Source organism: Gavialis gangeticus, unplaced genomic scaffold, assembly GCF_001723915.1.
Source record: "Gavialis gangeticus isolate Ggan-Ray unplaced genomic scaffold, GavGan_comp1, whole genome shotgun sequence".
NCBI classification, from domain to species: Eukaryota; Metazoa; Chordata; order Crocodylia; family Gavialidae; genus Gavialis; species Gavialis gangeticus.
The window spans coordinates 5,609,535-5,620,145 of NW_017729009.1; the positions used below are offsets into that span (position 1 = coordinate 5,609,535).

General features: G+C 43.3%; 1 protein-coding gene across 1 annotated transcript in view; it reads right to left on the reverse strand.

Moving 5' to 3' along the window:
* Positions 1–437: 437 nt before the first annotated feature.
* Positions 438–10,611, reverse strand: part of SLC13A3 (solute carrier family 13 member 3) — a 57,659-nt gene continuing 47,485 nt past the window's right edge. The window contains exons 11-13 of the mRNA XM_019509852.1: positions 10,117–10,278; positions 8,550–8,687; positions 438–4,256 (exon numbers count right to left, since the gene is read on the reverse strand). Coding sequence (XP_019365397.1) covers positions 4,071–4,256; positions 8,550–8,687; positions 10,117–10,278 — 486 coding nt within the window. The 3' untranslated portion in view covers positions 438–4,070. The remainder of the gene's footprint in view (positions 4,257–8,549; positions 8,688–10,116; positions 10,279–10,611) is intronic.

Consider the following 10,611-nt stretch of genomic DNA (forward strand, 5'->3'; position numbering starts at 1 on the left):
GTTTCCCTTTGGATGGGTGACCTGAAGGAAAAGTCAGGTACTACAAGAAATACTCATCGTGGTAGTTCAGTAAATGGAACTCTGCCTTTGGAGTCAGTGGAAAACCAGTGCCGCTTTGTAGTTATTACTGGGCAGCACTGTCCTTTGTAGGAGTCATTTGCCACTTTGGGTCACTAATGGTCCCATCGCACAGTTCTGAGCGCTTAGACCCCTCCTTCCTGACCAATTCCAACTCGGGAAATTATCATTAGCCACCCAGATCTCCCCCTGGTGTTTCACTTGTATATAAAAGTCTTCCTTACTTTGGGGTCTAAACTCCTGGAAGAGCTGCTGTGAACTGGTACCTGCTATGTGTAGCCCTAGAGGCAGCTGCATTTCACTGGTAGAGGGGCTCAGTTACAATGGTGATAGGGGCAGTGTAAGAACTAGACAGGTAGTGATTCTTCCATGTAAAGCACTTTATTGCCTTTGAGGTGAAAATGCAGAAAAATAAAAATGCATTATTTTTATTGTTATAAATCAATCCAAGTTTGTATTGATCTGAACATCTCAGGCGAATATTTAGAATTGCACTCAGGATATGGGTTGGATACAAAGACATAAAGGGAGGATATTCTGAATGTTAAATTTTAATGAGTGAATGGTATTTGCTATTTATTAAAATTAACAGGAGCGAACAAGTGAATAGTTCTCATGAAGATTACTGGGTGTTTACATGTAAAGAAAGCTGATGCAGATGCCAATAAAGTTCCTTTATACTAACTTGGTCTAAATTATAGAAGATTAACAGAGTAATTCAAATGTCCTTCTCTGGAGACTTTCAAATCTCCCATCACCTAGTGTACCAGGAGCCTAGAAAGCTGTCTTAGGCCATTTATAAATGTTACATTTTTCTAGGTTTAATCTAGATTACAGCCATCACTATATTCACATGGACATCTGTAGTCTGAATTAAAATTAGCTCCATCCCAAATTAACTAATCCACATTGAATGAGGATTAAAGTTAATGCAGACTAACTAGGCAATTTAAAGTGCATTAACATGTATATACGGCAGGTATCTAGGGCTTGTTGTTGCTCATGCCCACCACTAGATGTGGCATCAGATGCCTGCTGCCATCTCTACTGCAGAAGTGCAGAAATGCACAAAAACCTCCCTGAGGTCAATGATTGTCTATTAACCCTTAATTTGAACTGAAATTTGATTCAAACTGTGTGATGTGAATCAGTTAACACAGTTTAGAAAACAGTGAGCATGTCTACAAACAGCCTTAATGACCAGTGGGCTATTTCACCATACGTGGTGAGGAACATGAAGAATTAAGATTTAAATTTGGTCTGGGTTACATACAGATCTGATAAAAATTTAGGCTTGAGTCGCTTCAGAGCTAGCAAGAGAGCTATACAAACTGGAAATATTTGGAAAGAGGCAAAGTGGTTTGTGAGGCATTATAAAACTGTTGCTGTGAATTTGGGGGTTAGTCACTAGTAGCACCAAATGTAAGAGAGAATTTCATGCCAAATAATATACACTTAAACCCATGAATCAGGCTGCACAGATTTAGGGGGTAGAAGTCAAAAACTTGGGGACATGTATACTCTCACAAATTAATGGATACAAAGGTATTATGTAACGCTTTATACTTAGAAATGCTGTATCAGAGCAAGGAAACATCGAAGCCCTTAGGAATGCACCATTGTTGGGCTCTGAGATCAGTGTCCTGATTATAAGGACATTTCTAGAGAGAGCAGAAGTTCAGTCTTTGGGTAGCATATGGGACAAGGAGTTGGGACGCCTGCATTTTGTTCCTAGCTCTCCCACAGTGTGGCCTTGGGCAAGTCCTTTATCCTGCCTGTACCACAGTTTCCTCACATGTAACACAGCAGTAACAAAACTGCCTTTCCTCACTGGAGTGGTTGCATCTGTAAACCACTTTGAGAGCCTTGCCTAGAAAGTGCTACAAAAGTGTCCAAATCCTATGATCTGCTCTTATGCGATTTCTGGCTATACCCAGTTAGGGCCTTCTCCAGCCCCACAGCACAGCAGCCTAGGGTCCAGCCACAGACTGCTAGCACCCCCCCCATGGAGCACAAGCAAAGCCCTGTGCTCCCCAGAAGGAGGGTGCCCAGTCAGTCATGGAACATGGCACCTCGCAGCCTGCAGTGAGGGCATGTGTGCTGCAACTCTTGAATGCTTCAGAGCATGCAGTGCAAGCAGCAATGAGCGTGCTATCCTAGCACCTATTCCCCAGCATGGCGTTGCACAGATACAACGGCCTCAGCCTCTGGTGCCCTGCACATGCCTCTCCCACCCTGCATCTCTGGCTTGATTGCCAGAAAAAAGGCATATCTGCATTCAATATTTGCATTCATTGGGATGGTTTCTGGGCTGAGCTGAACAGATGTAATGCAAGCAGAACCCCATTCTTCTCCTACCATATAAGTCTATTAAGTCACTGGAGTGAATTCAATGCAACTGAAAGGGGAGACTCAAGCCTTCCCATTTGTGATCTATAGATACAACATCACAATGTGACCTGCTAATGAATGCATTTTATTTTGTAGTTTCCACAGTTGTGAGGATGTCACATCAAGACTGATCTAGTTTCAGTAAATTTGTTTTGGTGGTTTCAGCATGACCTTTGCAAACATTCATATCTGTGATGTAATCTTAATGTCATTTGCACAGCAGCAGCAGCAATTATGATTAAAGAGAAAATTGGGTCTGATGGATAAATTACCCTGCCTGCTCTTGGAGCTGACACCGACTGTTATCAGCAACACAGGAGTAATAGAGAAGAGCCCGATCCTCAGCTGATGTAAATCAGTTTAGCTCCACTGACTTCACTGGAACTCGGCCAGCATGCACCAGCTAAGAATTTGGGACCAGCTGAGTCCAATATCCAAATCAGTGCAAGGACTCTCTCTTCCACCTCTCCCCGTATCACACCAGAGCCCTCATCTTTTAAGCCATCTGTTTTAAACATAGATCTTTTAAATTAAATATACTTGTTTCTTACATGCCCAAATTAAAAGATTTTGGCTACAATGGTGATGAGATTTGTGGTCAATTTGCATATTCTTTCATTAAAAGGATCCAAGCAATCAGGTTTAAAAAACATAAGACTCAAAAGCTATTCTTCAAAAATGTCAATAATATTCCTCTGCAGTCTGTCACTGACCTGTGACTTAGCTGCTTTCTCAAGAGTGAGGCAACCTCAAAGCTCCAGTTTAAAAAGTTCATGAACTTAAGACAGGCCATACCTACCAGTAGTGTAACTCCATTAATATCCATGGATTTAGGGCAGGTTTGTATTTGGCCTCAAATTGCCACTTGTCCAGTCAGTGCGAAGGTATGGCTAGAAATTATTGGGTTGGAAAAGTCTCAAAGTAATTAATGTGTTTTGAAACACACTTCTGCCTTGGTGTTTCCAACCTTTCTGCCTGTGGAGCAATAAGCCAAGTTCTGGCTAGACATCTCCTGAGTCATCCTTTCAGGAAAATCTGAAGAAACAGTCTTCATCCTACATGGCACAATCACCTAGTTTCATAGACCTGTGAGGGCCTAATGAAATCTTGACCCTACCAAGCATTTTAGAATGACAGAGCTCAATCTGCCTCTCACTGGGCCAGATTTTGATACCCTTTTTCATACTGAGTAGCACCTTAAATGGCCTCATTTGACTCCATGCCTGGGAGTGCAGTTACTATCCAGCATGAGCCAGGGTATCGGAAATTAGCTAATTGATATTAACCTCAAAGCTCCCAAAAATTTTAACAGGAGTGGTATCTGCCCAAGGTACTGTCAGACCCTTACTAGGGTATGAATGTCCTTCCGCATGAGGGACTAAGTTCTCTTGAACACTCTGACTGGTATCTGTTGGAGATGGGGGGACTCTTCCACAAGGAGAAACATTTATGTTGTGACAATGAACAATATTCATACAAATAAAACAACTGGCTGCAGTGGCTGGTCCTTTGGGGGATGAGCAGTGCTGAGGCCTCTCCTGTACATTCTCTCCAGTGATTCCAGTGCTCAAGTCCTAAGTGAGTCCCTCCTACTGCATGGCTCATATTTTGCTGAGCGAGCTTAAAGTGACATTCTCCACATCTGTCAACAACACTGTGACATTTTCCACATGGACGTTGGCCCATGCAGGGAAGCTGCCCAGCTGGAAGATGCTTTTGGCCCAGGTGTTCATAGCCAAGCTGAGGAGCAGGACCCCCATGAGGTTCATGAAAAGCCCAGTTCTTGCCTGTGAAAGAAATACCAGTATGTTACATCTGAGCGCAGACTGGAAACCCAGAGCATATGAGGCAAGGAGCCTAGCTGACTAGGCTGGGGCGGACCACACAAGGTTTAATTATCAGTCATTGGCCCCTGCTAGGTGTTACATAAAGTATGCAATTAACTGGTTAACTGTGTAATAGTACTGTTTTTAACAGCCGCCTGTGCAAAGTAATTATCACACAATTCACTGATTAATCACACAATAAATTTAGACCAGCCACATGTGCAAAGGAGTTATCATACAATAAAAATGACTATTCAGTTATTAAAAAGCCAACCAGCTATACCACTAATGCTTGAAAACATGTAACAATTTTGTAGCTTGTTTCTATCCAGCTTTCATTTAAATGTGTAGCAGGGCCTTCTTAAAAACATTTAAACTAGACTTTCCAAAGCCACTCCCCCAAATCCCACACAGGTCCTTATCCAACAAAGCCCTTTAGGACATACTTAACTTACAAAACGTAAGTAGTCAGTGGGACTCCTCCCATGCTGAAAAAAATCATGTGCATACTTGATTTATTTAATTGGGACCCAACCCTGTACTACTGAAGTTTGGAAGCTTAGCCCAGGGTGTCAGCAGAAGCAGGATCTGAAAGACTGAGCAGATGCATCTTCTATTGCTCTTCTTCACTGGGAGAAGTGGATGCTCAGAACCTTTGAAGGCTTTTTAGCAACGCTATCAATGTGTGTTGTGGAGTGTATTAAGGTTCATTTCTGCAGCAGTGAAATGATCTCCTAAGACTCTAAATCTAAGGTACATGCCTACAATATGCACATGCTGAGCATTCAAAAATCCCTCTTCAAAAAAATGAATAAAAGCCCTCTCTGTCCCAAAGCTCCTGTTTTATTTTCATCCTAGAAAAGCACCCCTGCCTGCAATACAATAAAGGTCTATGTGCAGTGAATGAGCAAAACCAAGGATCCTTTCAATCAATTAATAGGAACAAAGGGTTCCATAAAAGTAGAGCAATATGGAGACAGAGGGAAATATGAGTAAGTGAAGAAGGCTGCTATGTAATCCTTACCGTATTTAACACAGAAAAACCCAGCAGAGCTCATTGCTACCAAAGACAGCAGGAGGCTGACAAACAACACATCTACTTGCTTTAGAAACTCAGCTTTCTCCCAAGCCTTGTTCAGTGTTTAACCGGGCAATCGGCCCACTGGCTTCAGCCAGAGTAAAACTGGGAAGGAGCGTCAGGATTTGGCCTGCTGTTTCCTAGGTATTCAGCTGTCACCCCACTCAGAACGAAGGCACAAGCTCAGACAACTATGGCAACAATTTAACCCCAGTCTAAAGCAGGGCAATGGGTACAAAGGGAAGGAGAGAACAGACTTCAGTGGCCACTTGCTACTGCTGCTCTGTGGCAGCTCCAGTACAGGGCACTTTAGCACAGTTGTGGCCAAAGGGAACTGGGGTTAGATAGGGAAGTACCAGATGGGAGGGCATGCTGGCCTCTTTTGGGCTGAGCAGTTTGCTACTACTGGAAAAGCCTGTGCCACTGAAAGGGACTTTTACAAACCAGACTTTCTTTTCCTCCGCACAAAAGGGAAGTGATACAAGTCGCCTCCTCCTGGAACTAGACAAGAGCAGAATACAAACTTGGGAAACAATCTGGCACCTAAGCAAACTATTCTTTCAAACAAGCCAGGGAGTAGGTTGGGTTTATCTCACTTAACATTACAATAAATAAAAGAGGGCAAGGGAGAGAAGCTCCAGCCTGAACTGACCCTAAACATAAAAATCAGCCCCTCTCTTCAGCTAAGCTGCGAACATGAGCTTGGCTTCCTCGGGTTCCTGCTGGGGCTTGGGGAGTGATCAGCATAATGAAATGTAGATAAGTGTGAGATCAGATCCCCTGCTCAGCAACTTGTATCTTTTTTCCCTGACTTTCCAATTCTTTAACCACCTTTAGCAGGAGCGTTTCCTTCCTCTGGCTCCCTTGCTGAAAAGCTGACACAGTTAGCCAGATTCCCATGGCGTCAAATCGAAAATGTGAGCCTCATCTCAGTGCATTCAGCCACCCCTGTTGCAAAGCCTTAGGGCTTGACCCTGCAGACAGCATATATAACCACAAAGCGTAACTTGTTGACTTGGATGGGAACTCCAGGGGTCTTCACTGCTGCACTGAGTACTGGTTTCATAAGCCTCAGGACCAGAAGGGAGATTGAGTTGCTAACATGCCTCATTAGCATAGTAAAGATCAAACTCAACCACCCATGCACCATTCCTTTGTTGCACTGAATAGGAGAGTGTAAGAATTGGAGGAGGTTCACAAGAACTGACAGGTTCTTCCAGCCGGTAAGCAGACTTAGCCTGGTTTCTCACCTCACTTGCCCTCACGTGCATCTTCTACTTATGCTTTCACTGGAGCACAACCACCTGGCTCTCCATTTCAGGGTCAGGCAAAGATAGGACGCAAGATTAGGAAAAAAGTTAACATCCAGCCAGTCTGACCTGAGGAAATCATAGTCTGGTTGAAAGAACAATCGCACCGTGCCATGGTTGTTCTCTAGCTTATGGCATCCCAGGAAAATATGCCCATCATTCTCCTGAGGGGCTTGCTATGGTGGGCGTTCCTACAGCACGCCCAATGCACATGTACAGGATCGGTTGCTATACACAAAATATAGTGGTGCTTCTTTCAATACCCAGCTGAGGAGAAGAGAGTGATGAAAGGGTCTCCTTGCACAGCAGGTCATCAGTGAGGGCATTCACCCAGAACGTGAGAGAACAGGGTTCATTTTCCTTTAAGTCTCTGAGTATCTCTTGCATCTTGTTGCCTCTTTTTGTAGGAAGTAGCACATCTCCTTGTTAGCCACATTAACTGTTGTACAAGCTGTAACTTTCATTTTTATACAGAATTTGACAGCACATCTGAGAATTCATACTTGCCTTCCCCATTAAGCTTTGTAAGACATTGAATTAGCTGCTTGTCCTGGACAGTTCTGACTTGTAGTGTTTCATCTTTCTGGCTCCCCTAGACTTGGCCTGTCTTTCCTTGCTATTCATTTCCTTCTATCATCCTCCTGAACATGAACTGTTTGGGCAAATAATGGTCCAAGCATATCAGCTCAAGTCAGACCCTCAGCTAAGAAAAACCTGTCTTAATTAAGTCAATTAAGTCAACCCTTGATCAGATACAATGCACTTAAAGAACGTCACGGACTGTCTGACCTGCACTTCACGTAAAGATAATGAAAATAAAGCAGCACCTACAATACCTGACCAAGGTTAACTGGGATGCTCCATAACTTCCTGGCTTGATCTGTCCTAACCTAGAACGCAAGCCAGTGAAAGAAAGGTCCCTTTGCTCTCAGAGGGCATGTCTACACATGAAATGAATGCAACACAATAAAATCTGGCAGAGTTTATTGCTCCTGTGTGTTGCATCTTTATATGATTGGGACCGCAGCATGTTGAGCCAGGTAAGCAGCTTCTGCACTGAAGCACCCTTATGCCCCAGCCAGCTAGCCCCATCAGTGTGTACACATGGACTGCTATGCACCAAATAATGCCACCACCACAGGATAGTATTTGTGTTTACAAGTAATAACCTATTGTAGAGTTAGCTTACTGTGGCCTAATAGGGCTAGTCAGGTAGACACAAACTTTTCTGTGAAGCTAAGGCTGCTCTGCAGTAAAAGTTTCATGTAGATGCACCCAGATACCCACAGATCCAATTATGTCCAACCAGTGTCAGACATTTTGTGCATCTGTTAAGGCCAGGTAAACTTAATCATAAAAAGTGGAAGTGTCATGCTAAAGAGTGTGAAGGAAAGTGCAAAGAACACCTGCTAGCTCCCCTACAAGGCAGACATGATTGTAAGGGCAGTTGCCATATGGGTCTGATCTCAAACTTGGGCAAAATGAGGAGCAAAGGGATGAAGACCCCATCATTATAATACAATTAACAATACTACAATCATTTAATAACAGTTGGGAGGCAGTTCCAGTACCCTCACTGCACTCGGCTCTCAACACTTACATGGGAGCAACTACAGTGAAGCCAGCTGACCTACTCTTAATTGACACTGGTTTAAGCAAGGGCAAAATTTTTCCATAAATGCTTAAACAATTAAGACATTCTAAGGCAGCAAGATTTGCATGGCAGAGATCAAGGTACTTTACATCTAGACACTACCAAAACAAATGCTGACTTGTGTGTCTTTAAAATGCTCACGTGGTAGAATGTCTCAACATTATTTTTTTAAACTCTTCCCTTCAGTGATTTCTAAATACAAAACAATTTACCATGTCTTTGACCAGCAAGTGTCCTGAAGAAAAGGCAATTGAGTTTGGGGGAGTGGAGACTGGAAGCATGAAAGCATAGGAGCATCCCACAGTTCCTGGTATCATTAAATACAGAGGATTTACTTTCAGACGAATTGCCTTGGGGAAAAAACACAAGAGGAAAGGAAAACATTGACATTTATTAGTTAAAATGCAGAGGCATCTCAAAAGACAAGTAAACAGCACTTTGCATGATAGTATTCTGTGCTCTATGATCTATAATAGCATCGATCCTGCTGTTCTAGTGCTAATAATTTTTTCAAGTTTATTATTCTGCCATGCTCAGACTCTGCCCCAGGTACTCCTTTAGCATTTTGCTTCCAAAGATTTCAAAGCAGCCCAAAGTATTAATCAGAGCCCAAACCTGATAACATAGGTGGGATTAGCTTCTTTTCAGAGATAGGAAAATTGAAACATAGAAAGAAGTAGTGACTTGTCCAAAGTCACACCTGTAATCTAGTCAGTGGCAGAAGCAAGAATCCAGTCTCTAGAACACACTGGCAACACAGGCAACACTGTGGTGTGATTAAGCCCCAAGGCCTTGGTGCATTAGGATGCATTACTGTGCACCAAGACCCCAAAAAAAGAGACCTGAGTAACAGCGGGGGTTAGTGTGCAGATGAAGTGAGGCGATCTGTGGCGGCTCACATGATCTTTACAGACCTGGGTTTCAGCTTCTTTAGTGCATCTTCTGCAGCTGACTAAGGGACAGCTACTGCAACACAGCAAAACACTTTTGTGGGGAGTTTAGGTTGTGACAGATAATTTTTTAATGCTATATATTTCCTGTTTATTTGAATAGTTAGGGTTGGGCAAGATGGGGTTAACTGTATGCTTATTGCATGCATATGGAACAGCAGGGCTGTTAGGAAACTAGCAGGAAGGTAACACAATGGCCCTAGATAAGCACAACCCTGGGTCATCGTCATCATCATCATCAAGCAATACTTACGTTATTAAATTGTAAAGATGCTACATCCAGGCTGTAGCTAAAGTTACAAGAGTTTTTCTTTTCTAGACAAAGCTGGGAACCCACCATTTGTAAGGACACACTCTTGGAGGACAGGAGGAGCTTTTGTCTGGGGTTGTTTGCAGGGAATCAGATGTATACAGAGAGAAACTCCAGCTAGAGGGTGGGAAAGAGCATGACCTGCTTGGCCTACGTGTATGGGGGAGTAAGGCTTACGGCAAGAAAGAAATGCTTATGAACTTTTTGTTGCATTAAAGTCCTTTCTCTCTTTATTCTACCCTTTATTTGTGCTATTAAGATTAAATAATCCTTTGGCTGGAGAAGCTGGCTGTTCACCTGTCCTAAATACTGGTCACAGGCTCCGGAAGGGAAGACTTGCAGGTGCCAAAACAAGTCAGATCTGCTGTAGCACCAGGATTCGTACAAGAGAAGCTGTAGCCCAGGCCCAGATATAAGAAAAGGAGGGTTGTAGGAGTTTGCTTCACAACAGGTAAAGGATCTGAGGGGGTGCACTCAGAGAGACCAGAGAGCTTATCCTTGTAACCTGGACTATCTTACCAGTTCTGCCAGGACAGGCAGGAAGATTATAATTGTGGCTGTGTTGCTGGCAAACTCTGTGAATAAGGCAATCACTATGGTGATAAGCAAGACAGCCACGGGGGGTGGCACACCCTCCAGGGGATGCAGACGGCCCCCTATCCAGACGGACAAGCCTGACTCCTACAGAAGGAGAGAAGACATAGCAAGGTGTGTATATGGGCATTTCTGCACACAAAAGACAGCTCATTTCACAGAATGGCAAGCTACAGAAAAAGAGGAATCAATTCACCCATCCACAACTGAAATTCAGCCATGTGGTGGTGCATATTATAGCACTTAGCTATTAAGGGGCAGATTTGTAAACCTATTTAGGCACTTTCACAGAAATGAAGGGGAGTTAATCACCTAAATATCTGGGCCAAAATGTCTTACATGCCACAAACTGGCAAAATACAAAGTTAGAAGCCAAACGGATATCTTTCAAAATGAGGGCCACCCTGTTAGATGATGGCA